The sequence below is a fragment of the Aquarana catesbeiana genome, linkage group LG03 (assembly GCF_042186555.1).
Source record: "Aquarana catesbeiana isolate 2022-GZ linkage group LG03, ASM4218655v1, whole genome shotgun sequence".
Lineage (NCBI taxonomy): Eukaryota > Metazoa > Chordata > Amphibia > Anura > Ranidae > Aquarana > Aquarana catesbeiana.
This window is the reverse complement of record NC_133326.1, coordinates 641,620,522-641,640,089: the sequence shown is the minus strand read 5'-3', so window position 1 is coordinate 641,640,089 and position 19,568 is coordinate 641,620,522. Positions and strand designations below refer to the sequence as shown.

Genomic DNA, 19,568 nt, shown 5'->3' with positions numbered 1-19,568 from the left:
TAGTGTAGTATAGTGGTCAGTGTAGTATAGTGGACAGTGTAGTGTAGTATAGTGGACAGTGTAGTATGGTGGTCAGTATAGTGTAGTATAGTGGACAGTGTAGTGTAGTATAGTGGACAGTGTAGTCAGTATAGTGTAGTATAGTGGTCAGTATAGTGTAGTATAGTGGACAGGGTAGTGTAGTATAGTGGACAGTGTAGTATGGTGGTCAGTATAATGGTCAGTGTAGTATAGTGGATGGTGTAGTGGTCAGTGTAGTGGACAGTATAGTGGTCAGTGTAATATAGTGGACAGTATAGTATAGTGGTCAGTATAGTGGTCATGTAGTATAGTGGACAGTATAGTATAGTGGTCAGTGTAGTGGACAATGTAGTGTATTGGACAGTGTAGTTCTCAGTGTAGTGGTCAGTATAGGAATCAGGTAGGTCAGTACTATTGTATTTGAAGGGACTCAGGGATAGCTAAAAGTCCGCAGGTCAGGGGGCGCAAATTACTTGCCTTGCCCCGGGTGCTGACAACCCACGCTACGCCACTGGCCTCTGCTATTGGGGGTTCTAACAAATTTTCTTTCCAAAAAAAAAAAAAGGCCTGGGGGTCACAGTGGATAATGGCCGCATACAAAAAAAAGTTGGAAGATAATGCCAAAAAGGTGAATTGGTATGGAAAGTGGAAATACGACTGGTTTAACATCATCCCTCAATCTGTCCACTCTACCTCTATTCATTGCAGCGTACATTTTTACAGGTACTCTTTAAAATGTCTAAGGAGTTGTTTTTAAAAACATTTTTATGATTGAAAAAGCAGCCATTTATAGGCAGAGCAAAGAGATTTCAGAAAACCATTATAGAGTGTGTACATTTAATAGATGATCTGACTTACCATATGTCCTGACAGTGACAGGAGATGTCCGCACAGTGTTATTGGAGACGTTTGTAAGATTTAATGTGACTTGGCAGGCAAAGTCCTGCAGGTTGTCTCTACGAGTTGCTTTAAACTTAAATGTTTCCGTCAAGTCTTGTGGGCCTATTCTGGTGTCCTTTTCATATGTTCTCCTGAAAAATGTTTCTCCTCCTCTGGTCACTGATAAAACGACATATTGGACAGGACCCACATTATACACTGAGCACGTGACTTCATGTTCTTTGTCCTCCTCCAGTTCCTCCTTCAGGTCTATGTCCAATTTAGATGGTAGAACTGAAATTACACAAAAGTCAAGTCACTCCACTGTGTCCATCCAGAGAGATATTATTATTGAAAGTGGAATAGGCTAATATGTAGTATGGAATTGTATACAGCCTGAAAAGGGATCAAAGCTTGCATCATTAGGGGTTGTATAGGTAGCCCGCTGAGTGTATCACTCTGCCCCGCCCAACCCCCCCCCCCCCCGGCGCACCACGTCATTGATTTGATTGACAGCAGCGGGAGCCAATGGCTGCACTGCTATCAATCATCCAATGAAGAGCCCACAGGAGCTGGGGGAAAGCAATGCGGGATCGCGCCCACGGAGATTCGGGGCTCAGGTAAGTAAAACGGGACCGGAGAGTCCAAGGTGTTTTTTCACCTTAATGCATAGGATGCATTAAGGTGAAAAAACACAAAGCTTTACAACCCCTTTAAGTTTACCAATAAAGAGTATCACTGAAAGAAGCACATCACATGGTGACATCACACTCTCCACCTAGTCCAATCAGAGAAAACTTTGAATTCATTTAGAAAATGCAAAGCATTCTCTTAATGGTGCCCGTGCCAGGCAGCTATCTTCCTGTGATCAGAATTATTACATTCTTCTGAACACAGGAGGTTGGCCGCTTGGCAGGGGCAGCTGCTCAGAGGGGAACCAAGGGGGGCAAATAGAGATCACTGTAATAGCGGAGTCTACTTCAGAGATTTCCGGCTTTCCAGGGGCATTAGCCAGGTATGGTATATACAGTATATAGTTACATCGGTCCATGTAACTATGTAAAAATAAACCGTACCTGGAAATCTTCTTTAACCACTTCAGCTCCGGATGGTTTAACCCCCTTCATGGCCAGGCCATTTTTTGCGATACGACACTGCGCTACATTAACTGACAATTGCACGGTCGTGCGACACTGTACCCAAATAAAATTTATGTCACTTTTTTTCCCACAAATAGAGCTTTCTTTTGGTGGTATTTGATCACCTTTGATCTACCTCCTTTTTTTAATTTTTGCACTATAAACCAAAAAAGACCGACAATTTTGAAAAAGAAAAAACAATATTTTTTACTTTCTGTTATAAAACATATCCAATAATAAAATGTAAAAAAAAAAAAAAAAAAAAATTTCTTTTTTAATTTAGGCCAATATGTATTCTGCTACATATTTTTGGTAAAAAAAAATAAAAATCACAATAGGGGTATATTGATTGGTTTGATCAAAAGTTATAGCGTCCAAAAACTATGGGATGTATTTATGGGGTTTTTTATTTATTTATTTTTTTACTAGTAATGGTGGCAATCAGCGACTTATAGCGGGACTTTGGTATTGCCACGGACAAATCGGACACCTAACTTACACTTTTTACACTTTTTTGGGAACCAGTGACACCAAGACAGTGATCAGTGCTAAAAATATGCACTGTCACTGTACTGACACTGGCTGGGAAGGGGTTAAATGTATGGCCAACATGTCTTACTGTGTGAGGAGTTTTCACTATGTAATGTGCTGTTTTTTACTTCTTGCTTTGCAGGAAGCAAAAAAAAAAAAAAAACAACAGCACGTTGCTGCTGTCAGAAGAAAGCCCTGTGTTTGTTTACCTACGAATCGCGGGTGCCAGCAACCAATCAGTGGCCAGCACCCACTGATTGGTTTGTGCTGCAGCCAATCGCAGCACAGCAGGAACACAAGGGCGCACTCCCTAGCACAGCGCCCGGACCCTTTTTTGTCCTCACCAAAATCGGATTGTACGGACAGGTTGCGATTTAGATGCAGTGCTGAATCCGCAACTAATTCACACCTTATCTAGTGTGAACCTAGACTTAAAGGTAAATGTCACAACAGATTTATACTGTATTTAATTGTATATAGTTATATGCATTTAAGGGTACTTTCGCACTGCCCTTTAGCAAAAATCACAGTAAAAATGCATATGCATTTTTGCCGCGATTTTGCTGTGTTTTAGATGTGTTTGCTGTGCGTTTCTGGTGCGTTTTTGGGTTGCCTGCACCTGTGAAAAATGGACATGTGACTCAAAAACGCACAAAAAGTGCAAAATCGCAGTGCGCTTTTACCGCAATTTCACTGTGATTTTGACGCAATTTCCATTAATTTTAATGGGAAGCTGTTCTTTGGGTGTGGTTTCAAAGCCGCACCAAAGATGCAGCATGTGAGACTTTTCAAAATGCACTGCACCGGGGTGGTGTGAAAAGTCCCATAGGATTTAAAGGGAAACATTTTTCTTGTAAGGAAAAAAAAACGGAGGAAAAAACGTAATAACGTAATCAGTGTGAAAGGGCCCTAAAGCTTAAAGTGGAAGTCCACCCTAATGCCCCGTACACACGATCGGACTTTCAGACAACAAAACCGTGGAATTTTGTTCGAAGGTTGATGGCTCCAACTTGTCTTGCATACACACGGTCACACAAATGTTGTTGGAAATTCCGAACGTCAAGAACACGGTGACGTACAAGACGTACGACGAGCCGAGAAAAAGGAAGTTCAATAGCCAGTGCGGCTCTGCTGCTTGATTCTGGGTATGCGTGAACTTTTGTGCGTCGGACTTGTGTACACACAATCGGAAATTATGACAACAAAGTTTTGTTGGTGGAAAATTTGAGAACCTGCTAGCCAACATTTGTTGGCGGAAAGTCCGCCAACAAATGTTTGATGGAGCATACACACAGTCAGACTTTCAGCCAACAAGCTCACATCCAACCTTTGTTGTTGGAAAATCCGATCGTGTGTACGTGGCATAACACTTAAATTCTCCCTGCAATCATTATGTGAGCTAAGTTCAGCCTTATATCTCAAAATGAAAAAAATCCCAGTTTTTCTACCTTTATTTTGCAGTATCCAGTGCTGTCACATGACTTCAATTCTACTTCCTTTTGAGTCTAAAAGCAGCCAGTGGGTGTGGTTACTGAAAGCTAGTGACACCACTTCCTGGGAGGGGCACTGTTCCTGTGTAGCCAGTGGGTGTATACAGGATGGGAGGAGCTGATCATAGGGCATTCATATTGTATGCGATTTTATACAACACATTGGTTTGTCTTATGCACATGTTGTGCATCCTTTCATTCATGTGGTCTTTTGTATTTGTATTTTAATCCATTACATTAAAGAATTAATTTTATATAACCTTTGAGTTGGTGGTCCATTCAAAGTCCCAATTAGGGGGCATCTACTTCTATTTCTATTAAAAGGGATGGGACCACCATACTGTATATGAGATGATGGGAGCCTCTGTCCTGTTTCTGATCATAGGTTCCCGCCCAGTGTTCTCTCATCAGTAAGGATGCATTGTACATCCTAATTCATGAGAAAATGAAGAGATAAAAAAAAGCCCCATCCACACATAACACAGGGAGGGTGGGAGGTGCAGGGCGCATATACAGTATAGCCATAGGTATGTGTAGCCTATTGCATAAGGGTGTGCACCCAAAAATGTATTAAAACATGTACAGTGTTAGTAGGGCAGTGGATGGCGTCAGTAGAGCAGTGGATTTTTTAGTAGGTCAGAAGTTGGTGTCAGTAGTTTTTTATTAATTATTATTTTTTATTATTATTTATTATTATTATTTTTTAGCTGCATTGGGGGGCTTTGGTGAAATATCAGCAGGGAAAACTGCGTGGCACCGGTAGATTAGGGTATGCCCAGGCACACCTGGCTCACCCCCTGCGCACGCCTATGAGTATAGCTGTGCTGGGCTTTGAATGAAGACTACCACAGGAGAAGGGAGCTGAACACGGCGGGGGGGGGGCTGGAACTGTCATTGTAGCTGGAAGTGCTCTGGGGTCTCAGCTCACAGTCTACAATGATCACTATACACTAAGGGAACAGTACAGGCAGCCACACTAAGGCTCCGTTTCTACTAGTGCGACTTGTCATGCAACTTTTGACACATAAAGTTGCATGACAAGTCACAGCCCATTTATTTCAACGGCACCCATTCCCATCTATGCGACTTTGATGCAACTTTTGAAGCTTATTTGATCCAGAGAGTGTAAAGTTGGATCAAATCTGCACTCTAAATCGCGCAACTTTGGGGTCGCAGTAGTGGAAACTTGATTTGTCATGTGACTGTGTCCAAAGTCAAATTACAAGTCACGGCCTATTGATTTTAATGGTACCCGTTCCCATCTTTGCGACTTTGAAAATCAGCGACTTTGAAAAGGTACCTGCACTACTTTAATGCTACTTTTGATGCAACTTTGATCCAGAGAGTGTAAAGTTGGATCAAAGCTGCACTCAAAGTCGCATCAAAGTCACACTCCAAAGTCGCGCTCTAGTGCGACTCCAAAGCTGTGCGATTTAGAGTGTGACTTTGAGTGCAGCTTTGATCAAACTCTGGATCAGTCGCATCAAAGTAGTGCTGGCACCTTTTCAAAGTTGCTGATTTTCAAAGTCGCATAGATGAGAACGTTTGCCATTGAAGTCAATGGGCTGCGACTTGCAATGTGACTTTATGTGTCCAAAGTCGCATGACAAGTCGCCCTAGTAGAAACGGAGCCTTAAACTCATTACTCACATGTAATGAGCAATAGAAATCGATCTGCCTCCGCTGTTTACAGCAGCTGGGTCTCTCTCTCTCTCTCTCTGCCAGAAAATTTATAATATCAAAAATAATGATATTTAATATACTATTGATAGAAATCATTTTTGACTGGACTTCCACTTTAAGCCCTCACGCACACAGGCTGTTTAAAAAACGTTATGAAAACGCCAGTATCTTTGCAGTGATTTTTTTTAACTTTTTTCAGCGTTTTTGCAATAGCGGTTTTTAGCGTTTTTCCGCGTTAGCGTTTTTGAGCGTTTTTTTTTTTTTTCAAATTTTTTTTAAATTTTTTTCAATGGATCAAAAACGCTAAAAAACGTTGGTGAATGATGTTTTTGAGCGTTTTTGAGCGTTACCAAATAGATTTTCTTTTTTAGTTAGTGAATATATAAAAGGTTTTATTTTTATGTATTTTTTTGCAGATTGATATGTGAGTTTTGGTATGTTCGGTGGAACTTTTTTCCTATATATGAACTGAAGCATGTTAAACGACATGATAGCATCTACAGTGTAAGAAGAACGTACTATAAGGTATCACTCTAGCCTCGTCTTTGTCGTCATCGGTTGCCAGACATAGTATAGGTGAGTCTTCCCACTCACTAACTCTGACTTCAACCCATGTGAAGTTGCTTGTCCTGTCTCTAGAGACTCTTATTTTAGTCAGTCTGGTTTCCCAAGACAGGCTTGTACAGTTGCTGGTGCAATTCAGGAAAGCTGTTTGTCCAAATGGTACAAAATCTTTCTCCTTTTCGATATGCACTGTACAGGAGTTCCCTGGAAAAAGAAAAGAAACATGGAAAAGGATGAAATAGAACAGAACAATGTAACATCCTACAATGTTATCATAACCTGACCACCCAACTCTTCTTTACTACTACTTCTCATCTTCAGTTATCATAATTCCTTTCCACATACATCTACCCCTCACTGCCCTTAGTGTAATCACTGCCGAGGGGTCTGAATGGTTCACTTAGCATTAAAGCGTATGTACCCCCTAAATCTATTTTTCATGTAATATCATCCTACAATGTTATAAGAACCTGACCAACCCATGCTTGTCCAGCTCATTTACTGTTTCTAATCCATAGTTACAGTGCCTTGCAAAAGTATTCACCCCCCGTGGCTTTTTACCTATTTTGTTACATTACAGCCTTTAGTTCAATGTTTTTTTAATCTGAATTATATTTGATGGATCAGAACACAATAGTCTAAGTTGGTGAAGTAAAATTAGAAAAATATATATGCATAAAACTAATTTTCAGAAATTAAAAACTGATAATTGCAGGGCCGTCTTTAACCACTTGCTGTGCGCCCGCCGTCATATGACAGTGGGACGGTGCAGCTGTTGTTCTGGGCTGCCGTCATATGACGGCGCAGCCTTCCAAGCAGCCCAGGGGGCGCGCGCCCGCCGCATCGCTCCGGTCCCGGTGCGCGTGCCCGGCGGCCGCGATGCCCGCCGGGCACCCGCGATTGCCCGGTAACCGAGCAGGACCGTGGATCTGTGTGTGTAAACACACAGATCCACATCCTGTCAGATGGGAGGAGACCGATGGTGTGTTCCTTGTACAGAGGAACACTGATCGGTCTCCTCCCCTTGTGAGTCCCCTCCCCCCCACAGTTAGAATCACTCCCTAGCAACATATTTAACCCCTACAGCGCCCCCTCCTGGTTAACCCCTTCATTGCCAGTCACATTTATACAGTAATCAATGCATTTTTATAACACGGATCGCTGTATAAATGTGAATGGTCCCAAAAATGTGGCAAAATTGTCCGATGTGTCCGCCGCAATATCGCAGTCACAATAAAAATCGCAGATCGCCGCCATTACTAGTAAAAAAAAAAATAATAAAAATGCTATAAATCTATCCCCTTATTTTGTAGACGCTATAACTTTTGCGCAAACCAATAAATATATGCTTATTGCGATATTTTTTACCAAAAATATGTAGAAGAATACGTATCGGCCTAAACTGAGGAAAAAATTTGTTTAAAAAAAAAAAAATTTGGATATTTTCTATAGCAAAAAGTAAAAAATATTGTGTTTTTTTTCAAACTTGTCACTCTTGTTTTGTTTATAGCACAAGAAATAAAAACCGCAGGGGTGATCAAATACCACCAAAAGAAAGCTCTATTAGTGGGGAAAAAATGATAAAAATTTCATTTGGGTACAGTGTTACATGACTGCGCAATTTTTATTCAAAATGCAACAGCGCTGAATGCTGAAAATTGGCTTGGGCAGGAAGGGGGTGAAAATGGCCTGTATGGAAGTGGTTAATATTAATATTGATTGGGCCCTGGGCAACCATTTTCTTGCGGCCCCCAACCACTCTTAGACATATAACAAATAGCAGTAAGACTCAAAATCATTTTACTGCAGCAGATCAGGCAGAAATTGCAATTGGTTGCCAGAGCATACAGCATATTATTACCGATCACTGACTGGTTGTTAGAGGTTACAACACATAATTTCTGCTTCCTCATTCATTGCTAGAGGTTACTGCACATCATTACTGCTCACTGAGAGACGTACTACAGGAGAAAACCAGAGGCTGCAAATCTAATACAGGAGATAACCAGAGGCTGCAAATCTAATACAGAAGATGACCAGAGACTGCAAATCTAGCACAGAAGATGACCAGAGACCATAAATCTAGTACAGAAGATGACCAGAGACTACAAATCTAGTACAGGAGATAACTAGAGACTGCAAATCTAATACAGGAGATAACCAGAGACTGCGAATCTAATATAGGAGATGACCAGAGACTACAAATCTAGTACAGAAGATGACCAGAGACTACAAATCTAATACAGGAGATAACCAGAGGCTGCAAATCTAATACAGAAGATGACCAGAGACTGCAAATCTAGCACAGAAGATGACCAGAGACCATAAATCTAGTACAGAAGATGACCAGAGACCATAAATCTAGTACAGAAGATGACCAGAGACTGCAAATCTAATACAGGAGATAACCAGAGACTGCGAATCTAATATAGGAGATGACCAGAGACTACAAATCTAGTACAGAAGATGACCAGAGACTACAAATCTAGTACAGGAGATAACCAGAGACTGCAAATCTAGTACAGGAGATAACCAGATACTGCGGATCTAATACAGGAGATGACCAGAGACTGCAAATCTAGCACAGGAGATGACCAGAGACTGCGGATCTAGTACAGGAGATAACCAGAGACTACAAATCTGATGAGCAGAGACTGCAAATCGAATACAGGAGATGACCAGAAACTGCAAATCTGATGACCAGAGACTGCAAATCTAGTACAGGAGATAAACGGAGACTGCAAATCTGATGACCAGAGACTGCAAATCTAGTACAGGAGATGACCAGAGACTGCAAATCTAGTACAGGAGATAACCAGAGACTGCAAATCTAGTACAGGAGATAACCAGAGACTGCGGATCTAATACAGGAGATGACCAGAGACTGCAAATCTAGCACAGGAGATGACCAGAGACTGCGGATCTAGTACAGGAGATAACCAGAGACTGCAAATCTAGTATAGGAGATGACCAGAGACTGCAAATCTAGTACAGGAGATGACCAGAGACTACAAATCTAGCACAGGAGATGACCAGAGACTGCAAATCTAGCACAGGAGATGACCAGAGACTGCAAATCTAGCACAGGAGATGACCAGAGACTGCAAATCTAGCACAGGAGATGACCAGAGACTGCGGATCTAATACAGGAGATGACCAGAGACTGCGGATATAATACAGAAGATGACCAGAGACTGCGGATCTATTACAGGAGATAACCAGAGACTGCAAATCTAGTACAGGAGATGACCAGAGACTACGGATCTATTACAGGAGATAACCAGAGACTGCGGATCTATTACAGGAGATAACCAGAGACTACAAATCTAGTACAGGAGATGACCAGAGACTGCGGATCTCATACAGGAGATGACCAAAGACTACAAATCTAGTACAGGAGATGACAAGAGACTGCGGATCTAATACAGGAGATGACCAGAGACTGCGGATCTTTCACAGGAGATAACCAGAGACTGCGGATCTAATACAGGAGATAACCAGAGCCTGCAGATCTAATACAGGAGATAACCAGAGCCTGTAAATCTAATACAGGAGATAACCAGAGACTGCGGATCTAATACAGGAGATAACCAGAGACTACGGATCTAATACAGGAGATAGCCAGAGCCTGCAAATCTAATACAGGAGATAACCAGAGACTGCAGATCTAATACAGGAGATAACCAGAGACTGCGGATCTAATACAGGAGATAACCAGAGACTGCGGATCTAATACAGAAGATAACCAGAGACTGCGGATATAATACAGGAGATAACCAGAGACCAGAGTACAGGAGGTGATCAACTAAGTAACCATTTTAAAATTTTACCTATCAGCAGTTTACAGCTATACTGTTCATAAACAGGTCAGGGCTATGATAACAGTCATCATGCAGTCTATGGGGAGAAGGACCTACCTAGCCAGCCAGGCTCACCACCCTCTTTCATTGATTCAGGGACAGTGCTCTCAGAGGTGCAGGGCCTTCAGGTCCAGGTGCGGGGCCCTCAGAGGTCCAGGTTCAGGGCCTTCAGGGGTCCAGGTGCAGAGCCCTCAGACATGAAGGTGCGGGGCCCTCAGACATCAAGGTGCAGGGCCCTCAGGGGTCCGGAGGCAGGGCTTGCAAAGGTCTGGGGGCGTGTTTCGAAGTGGTCCGGAGGCGGGGCTCTCAACGCTCCTACTCTGATCTCAGCTCCGAGCATACAGGCTGCATGGGGCAGGGTCAGGGCTGCAGTGGAGCTCCTGGCCCCACCCCCGCCCTGCTGGCCAGGGAATACAGCGATGTTCTTTCGTGCTCGGTGGGGTTTAAGGGGACCCCAATTTGCGGGCAGCGTGGCCTCAAGGGGCAGCTACTTTGGCGGGCCCCCCCGACCATGACAGGGCCCAGAGCAGCTGCACCTTTTGCCCTGTGCTAAAGATGGCTCTGGATAATTGGCACGTGCGTATGTATTCACCCCCTTTGTTATGAAGCCCATAAAAAGCTCTGGTGCAACCAATTACCTTCATAAGTCACATAATTAGTGAAATGATGTCCACCTGTGTGCAATCTAAGTGTCACATGATCACTAACCAAACACTGCCATGAAGACCAAGGAACTCTCCAAACAAGTAAGGGACAATGTTGTTGAGAAGTACAAGTCAGGGTTAGGTTATAAAAAATATCCAAATCTTTGATGATACCTAGGAGCACCATCAAATCTATCATAACCAAATAGAAAGAACATGGCACAACAGCAAACCTGCCAAGAGACGACCGGACACCAAAACTCATGGACCGGGCAAGGAGAGCATTAATCAGAGAGGCAGCACAGAGACCTAAGGTAATCATGGAGAGATTGGAGTATCTGTACATAGGACGACAATAAGCCGTACCCTCCATAGAGTTGAGCTTTATGGCAGAGTGGCCAGAAGAAAGCCATTACTTTCAGCAAAAAACAAAATGGCACGTTTGAGTTTGCAAAAAAGGCATGTGGGAGACTCCCAAAATGTATGGAGGAAAGTGCTCTGGTCTGATGAGACTAAAATTGAACTTTTTGGCCATCAAAGAAAACACTGTGTCTGGCGCAAACCCAACACATTACATCACCCAAAGAACACCATCCCCACAGTGAAACATGGTGGTGGCAGCATCATGCTGTGGGGATGTTTTTCAGCAGTCGGGACTGGGAAACTGGTCAGGGTTGAGGGAAAGATGAATGGTGCTAAATACAAGGATATTCTTGAGCAAAACCTGTACCACTCTGTGTGTGATTTGAGGCTAGGATGGAAGTTCACCTTCCAGCAGGACAATGACCCCAAACACACTGCTAAAGCAACACTTGAGTGGTTAAGGGGAAACATGTAAATTTGTTGGAATGGCCTAGTCAAAGCCCAGACCTCAATCCAATAGAAAATCTGTGGTCAGACTTAAAGATTGCTGTTCACAAGCGCAAACCATCCAACTTGAAGGAGCTGAAGAAGTTTTGCAAGGAGGAATGGGCAAAAATCCTAGTGGTAAGATGTGGCAAGCTCATAGAGACTTAGGGCTCTTTCACATGGGGGATCCGTATGTCCGTTTTTCATCCTTCCGTTTTCGGATGAAAAACGGACATACATGTATCCCTATGGAGCGTCGGATGTCAGCGGTGACATGTCCGCTGACATCCGACGCCGCTCCGATCCGAAAAGTGTAACGGAGGAAAAACCTACTTTTCCATCCGTTTTCGGATCGGATGACGACGGACACTACGGTCCGTCATCATCCGATCCCCCATAGGGGAGAGCGGCGCTCTGACAGGTCCGTAGCTGCACAGCGTGCAGCGATGGATCTGTCATCTTTCTGCTCAGCGGGGATCGGCGGAGCGATCCCCGCTGAGCCAGCGGGTGTTCACGGGGCGGATCATCACTGATCCGCCCCGTGTGAAAGAGCCCTTATCCAAAGCCACTTGGAGCTGAGATAGCCGCAAAAGGTGGCTCTACAAAAAAAAAAAATGCACATTGACTTTTTCTGTTATTTTGTCCTATTTGGGGTTTGCTTCACAAAAAAAAAAAAAAATCTTCAAAGTTGTGGGCATGTTCTGTAAATTAAATGATGCAAATCCTCAAACAATCCATGTTAATTCCAGGTTGTGAGGCACCAAAACACGAAAAATGCCAAGGGGGATGAATTCTTTTGCAAGGCACTGTATCACAATATCTTTCTATCTACATCTACCACCACCACTCTGCCCTTATTGTAATCAATGCGGGGTCCTGCTGGGTTACCCAGTTCATCTGTGTAAATATACAAAACTTTTTATGGATATTTAGATGTAGCACCCTCTAGTGGGATAGAAGTAGAATAGGGTTTGTTAGGGAGTGGAAGAGAGGAGGAGCTGCCTGGGGTATTCATGAGGGTCCTGACCAATCCCCAACAGATGGGTGGCAGGGGGCAGGACCCCTCAATTACTCAGGGTCAGCCCAGCTGGCAGACGTGGAGTTTGGGTGGAAGCTGGAGATGGAGTGTTAGGCTGTCGGTGGCACTTGAGGGTGTCCCCTAGTCTTGGGGGGTGACCTCAGGCCTGGGCTTGGGTGCGGAAGGGACCCTCTTCACGACACACAGAGGTGTTCTGACCGAGAGGCAAGGGGGCAATATGGAGGTCAGCAGAACACTGCCAGACAAATATCCAGGGAGGAATACAGTCAGGAGGGCTAGTGAGTTTTGCAGTCAGAGGACTGAGAGGCATGCCTGAGAGGACTGGGTGCAAGCAATCTGAGATGGATGCAGGAGGGCTAGTGAAAGGGGCAGCTGCAGCCAGGTGGGCTGGCAGTGACTGAAGAGGTGGTGCTGGGATCAGCAGCCACAGAGGACAGCTGGGCACTAGGACTTTCTTTTCTGCTACACTACCAAAGAGGCCTGTGGTCCCTGCCTGCAAAGGGCATTTCCTACTGGCCTGATTGCTCTTGTCAGACCATCCATACAGTGCCAGCTGGTCCTGGGAGTTGTTGTTCTACAAGCAAGATTGTGCTGGAGGTAGAAGGAGAAGTGTATAAATGGACTGCATATAGATTTGTCCCTGAAGAATTATTTTGCTGATCAAGTGGGCATCTTATAATTATTATTACTATTATTATTATTATTATACAGGATTTATATAGCACCAACAGTTTGGGACAGACAGTACAGGTACAATACAATTCAATACAGGAGGGATCAGAGGGCCCTGCTCGTTAGAGCTTACAATCTAGAAGATACCCTCAACACTATCCATGTTCAATACCCCTAATAAAATACAAAAACAAAGCTGCAAGAATTGATTCTTGTCTGTGTGCCTGGCTTCATTCACCAGTGGCTCCTGCGGGGGAAGCGCTGCATAGAAATAAACACTTCTTTCTCATGTATCACTTTCCACATTCCATCTAGATCAGTCATCTCCAAACTACGGTCCACAGTGATGTGGCCCTTTGCTAGCCTTCATCTGGCCCTTTTGGGGCCCCATTCCTTCCACTGACACCAATGACTAGGCACTATTACACCCACTGACACACTGATGGGGCACTATTCCTACAACCAACATCAATGATGGGGTACTTTTCCTACAACCAACATCAATAATGGGGCACAATTCCTACAGCCGACACCAATGATGGAACACTATTCCTACAACCAACATCAATGATGGGGCACGTTTCCTACAACCAGCATCAATGATGGGGCACTTTTTCTTTCAACCAACATCAATGATGGGGCACTATTCCTACAAGCAACATCAATGATTGGGCACTATTGCTACAACCAACATCAATGATGGGGCACTATTGTTACAACCAACATCAATGATTGGGCATTTTCTGCTAAAATCAACATCAATGATGAAGCAATATTTCTACAACCAACATCAGTGATGGGACACTATTCCTCCTACTAACTATAAGTGCTGTGGAATTTTTTTTTTTTATCTCCTAGTGACCACCAAGCCTGAGGCATTGTTTACTCCCACTGATGTTGGTGCTTTTTTTACTCCCATTGGCTATAATCCACCTCCCTAACATCTGAAGGACAGTGAACTGGCCCTTTCTTTAGAAAATTTGGAGACCCCTGATCTAGATTTACTATCTAGATCAGGGATTTTAAACCGGGGTGCCGTAAAGAGTCCCTGTAGGGGTTCCGCGGCAAAATGACACAAAGTTCAGTACAGTCCAACTTTGAAAGGGTTACTGTGTTAAGTTCTGTGTACAGAGAGGAGGGAGAACACACCCCGTTCCTCCTTCAGGCTCTCTCCCCGTTCCTCCTCCAGGCTCTCTCCTCCTCTATGACGTTACCCACCTGCATCCTACCAACCAATGACATCACTGGTTGCTAAGGCCAGGTTGGGCACAACTTTCAGTTTTGCCAGCAAAAGTACAGATAACAGCATAGAGGAGGCATGGGATGTGTTCTCCCTCCTCTCTGTACACAGAACTTAACATGGTAACACTCTCATGGTTGGACTGTACGGGGCTGTGTGTCATTTTGGTGCAACAAGGGTAAAGAGAGGGGATTTAGGAAGGGGGGTATGTGGCTAGCAGGGGGATTTGTGTCAGGAAGGGGGTGTTTGTGTCAGGAAGGGGGATTTGTGGCAGGAGGGGGTGTTTGTGTCAGGAAGGGGGATTTGTGGCAGGAGGGGGTGTTTGTGTCAGGAAGGGGGATTTGTGGCAGGAGGGGGTGTTTGTGTCAGGAAGGGGGATTTGTGGCAGGAGGGGTGTTTGTGTCAGGAAGGGGGATTTGTGGCAGGAGGGGGTGTTTGTGTCAGGAAGGGGGATTTTGGAGGGGGTGATTTGTTCTAGACGGGGATTTTTTTTTTTTTTTTTAATGGGGGGGGGGGGGGGGGTTGTTGTACTAGCAGGGGCAGGGGGTGGGGGGATTTTGACCACTTAACACTTACAAACTACATTTTAGGGCTTTTTCACACCAGGTGGAATGCGGTAAAACGTGCAAAATCACGTATTTTCCCGCACCACACAAAAATGCATTGCCTTTTGCAGTTGTACACAGGTGCCCACTTAAACATATGGTACCGCAGTACCATGTATTTTGGTGGGGCTCAATTTAAAAATTGAGGGTGTGTCCTATGCCTGCGTACTTTTGCTGATCGGTGTCCCTCATTCCCATCTCAATAAGTTGAGAGGTATGCCAATGGCAGCTGTCATTGTCAACTTGCAACCCTCTTTCCCCACCGAACCATACCAGGTCACATACCATCAAAATCAGGAGTGTACCTTGCAGGGAAGAGAGTGGGATACAAAGATATTAATTAATGCTAATTTGGCGAGAAGGAGGAACAGCCCCAGGAGCCAATCAGGCACTGTTCCTATGCAGTTTTGTTACAGGAAACATGCTAACAGGAGGAGAAAGCAGACAGATGAGCTCTTCAGTTGGGTTATGCATCTTCACCGTTTGATCGCAGGCTGGGGGCAGGGAGGTGACCAGGCTATATTGCTTAACTGTAGTGGAGAAGAAGTCAGGTTGTTAAGTGGGCTGTGCTGTCTGGCAGGGCTTTGAAAATCTCAGAACTGGCTGGACAGATAGACACATCATTTGACAGACAAAACAGCATTTGAATCAACTTTTTACGGTTTATATATAAGTATTTGTCTGGAGTTCAAAGTGCCCATCCTTCATGGTTCTCACAGATTCTACAGTCAGGTAGATGCCAATTGCAACAAAAGCCATGTTATCTTTCTCATAAAAGTCAACCCACACACCATGTTCATACACGCTACAGGTCTGACCTCACCACTTCACAGGAAAGCTAAACATCTGGCTGCTCATGATAATGAAAATTAGTAATGCAACATGAAAACCAAAAGAGAATTGGTTTTAGAAGTTGAATTAGAGAATTCGTTTTATAAATTGATGGTATATGGAGAGGTAGCTGCCAGAGCCCAGTCTCAAATGGGACCTTTGTGACACTGGTAGTAACGCCACTGGTGTCAGTAGTTTTTCTTTAATTTTTTTTTAATTTTTTTACCATTTTATTTAAAAAAAAAATGTTTATTTTTTTATTTTTTACATATTTTTAAGATCCCCATTGGGGGGTTTTGGTGAAATATTAGGGGTCTAAACAGACCCCTGATGTCTCACTTTTGAGACAGAGAAAGGGACTGAGGACTGATTCCTATCACAGCATTCAGGCGCTGGATGGAATACATGGCCATGCAGAGGATCGTTTCTTGTAATTGCCCCCTCGCCGCCGCCGCACTAATCACCCCTGCCTCTGCACTATCCTCTCCTCTCCCACTGGCTGCTGCAGACACACAGGGAGATCTTCAGGATGGAGAGTGGGGAAGGGGCCAGTAAATATGTAGTTTACCAGCCCCTTCCTTTTTCTAATGAACACAGTGCATGATCGATACTGATCACTCACTGTGTTCATTCATAGCTGAAGCATAGTAAACGGTTTACTATGCTTCCGTTTATAAATTACCTGGAACGCTGTGCAGAGCTCTTCCTGTTCATTCATTCTGTGAAGCTGTGGCTGCAGAAAGGAACTAGGGAATGTGTTTCCACAGTCCATAACTCTGTCTCAAAAATGAGACCCCTTATATTTTACCAAAGCCCCCCCCCCCCAAAAAAAAAAAACATTGTGAAAAAAACATGTAAAAAAAAAAGCAACAAATAATAAAAAAAAATTCAAAATAATTCAATTTTTTTTTAAAAATGAAGGGCTCGTCCACACAGGGTTTGTGTGTGTATATACACACTGTGTGTTTTTTATATATATATATATATATAGATATAGATATATAGATATATATATCTATATATGTAGATATATCTATATATGTATAGATATAGATATCTATAGATCTATCTATCTATATACACACACACACACACACACACACGTGTTTTAGCTTTGGGGTGCACACATCTATTCTACAACGTAATCTAATACAGCTCAGCAGAGGGAGACACAGGACGTCAAATAAAGCTTGTGTCATGACTTTACAATAATTCATACTATGAACTCAACTTTTTTTAGTTCAACCATTTCAGTTCTCTTAGTCGTACCTCCCAACTTTCTAATATGTGAAAGAAGGGCAACTTTCATCCAAAGTTTGCAGATGCAGGAAATGCCCCCAACTGACTTAATAGAAAGGGGGTTATTTACGAAAGGCAAATCCACTTTGCACTAAAAGTGCACTTGGAAGTGCAGCGCTGTAGATCCAAGGGGGACATGCAAGGAAAATAAAAAACAGCATTTTAGCTTGTACATGATTGGATGATAAAATCAGCAGAGCTTCCCCTCAGATCTAAAGCAACTGCACTTTTAAGTGCACTTGCAGTGCAAAGTGGATTTGCCTTTTGTAAATAACCCCCACAATGACAAGCTCTTTAACCACTTAAGCCCCGGACCATTTTGCTGGCCAAAGACCAGAGCACTTTTTGCGATTCGGCACTGCGTCGTTTTAACTGACAATTGCGCGGTCGTGCGACGTTGCTCCCAAACAAAATTCACGTCTTTATTTTCCCACAAATATAGCTTTCTTTTGGTGGTATTTGATCACCTCTGCGGTTTTTATTTTTTGCGCTATAAACAAAAAAATAGCGACAATTTTGAAAAAAACGCATAATTTTTTGCTTTTTGCTATAATAAATATCCCCCCAAAATATATAAAAAAAAACTTTTTTTTTTCCTCAGTTTAGGCCGATACGTATTCTTCCACATATTTTTGGTAAAAAAAACCCCAAAAAACGCAATAAGCGTTTATTGATTGGTTTGCGCAAAAGTTATAGCGTCTAAAAACAGGGGATAGTTTTATTAATATTTTTTTTTTTTTACTAGTAATGGCGGTGATCAGCGATTTTTATCGTGACTGCGACATTATGGCGGACACGTCGGACAATTTTGGCGCAATTTTGGGACCATTCACATCTATACAGAGATCAGTGCAATTAAAATGCCATTGATTACTGTGTAAATGTGACTGGCAATGAAGGGGTTAACACTAGGTGGCGCTGTAGGGGTTAAGTGTGTCCTAGGGAGTGATTCTAACTGTAGGAGGGATGGGCTAGCTGTGACGCATCACTGATCATAGCTCCTGATCACAGGGAGCAGAGATCAGTGACACTGTCACTAGGCAGAACGGGGAGATGCTTGTTTACATCAGCATCTCCCCGTTCTTCCTCACCGTGAGACGATCGCGGGTATCCCCGTGGACATCGAGTCCGCAGGACCTGAGACCCAACTCACGGAGCTCCCAGCGTACGCCCATTTGCCCAGCCGTGCCATTCTGCCGACATACATCGGCGTGCGCCGGTTGGGAACCGGTTAAAAAAACACTTTAGTCTCCTGTGGCATCATCCATTTCCAGCCCCATATACCACATATAAGTCCCAGGTCAGTTACCACCATAACTAGGACCATATCTGTAGATAATGATACAGACTGTTGTGATTCATAGTCTTGACATAAACCATGTGATGCATTTCTGTTCTGTTAGCATTTCAAATAAAGTCAAAAAGGAAATCATATGAGCAAAATTCCCACGTGGTAATTCCTATTTGTGGTATAAAGAGGAAGCGCGTAGGTCATGCGCACCCATCTAGCAATATGTTACGTTTATAGAAATTTGGTGTCATGCTGCCCTAGTTTCATTCGTATATACTGTAACTATATAGAGCCTCCTATAATGATGTAAGTCCTGCCCCACGCACATCTACGCCATCCTTGCAAAACATTCTGTCAAATTGAAGAATACGCGTTTTAACCCTTTCGGGTTTTCTTTTCTGCATGTGCTAAAATACACATTGCAAAAAAAAAATAAAAAATTAGAACACACTTAAATACTTTTTAAAATACTTTCATCAGAGTATAAATATGACGTCCTCCAAAGATCGCCATCGCCTGTGTCAGTGGCTGCATCCACCGACACAGGCGATGGCTAATCACTGTACCAGCCTGCTGCCAGTACTATGGGACCGCTGTAACCAATCACAGCAGGTCACATGACAGTTGTAAATAAATGGATGGCTTCCTTTCAAGCCATCCATTGTGAAGGCACCTCTGCCTCTGTGCTCAAATGTACGTGTATGGCGCACATGGTTACATAAACAATTGGGCGATTCATATTAGGTAATGCTGCACACTATAGTGAGAGGAATACTTCAATAATAACAACAATGGCACAACAATAATTTCTCACCATTTCGCTACCACATGCAGTTTTAAAGTAGAACTATAAGCAAAACTTTTTTTTTCCCCATTTTGGATAGAGTAAGGGGGGGTTGTAACCACTGTCAGATTTTTTTCCCATCTGTGT

The 19,568-nt window shown here is 43.3% G+C and overlaps 1 protein-coding gene across 1 annotated transcript in view; it reads right to left on the bottom strand.

Moving 5' to 3' along the window:
- Window positions 1–19,568, bottom strand: part of LOC141133279 (intercellular adhesion molecule 1-like) — a 66,903-nt gene that overhangs the window by 37,926 nt on the left and 9,409 nt on the right. The window contains exons 2-3 of the mRNA XM_073622553.1: window positions 6,263–6,511; window positions 880–1,194 (exon numbers count right to left, since the gene is read on the bottom strand). Of these exons, the coding sequence (XP_073478654.1) occupies window positions 880–1,194; window positions 6,263–6,511 (564 nt within the window). The remainder of the gene's footprint in view (window positions 1–879; window positions 1,195–6,262; window positions 6,512–19,568) is intronic.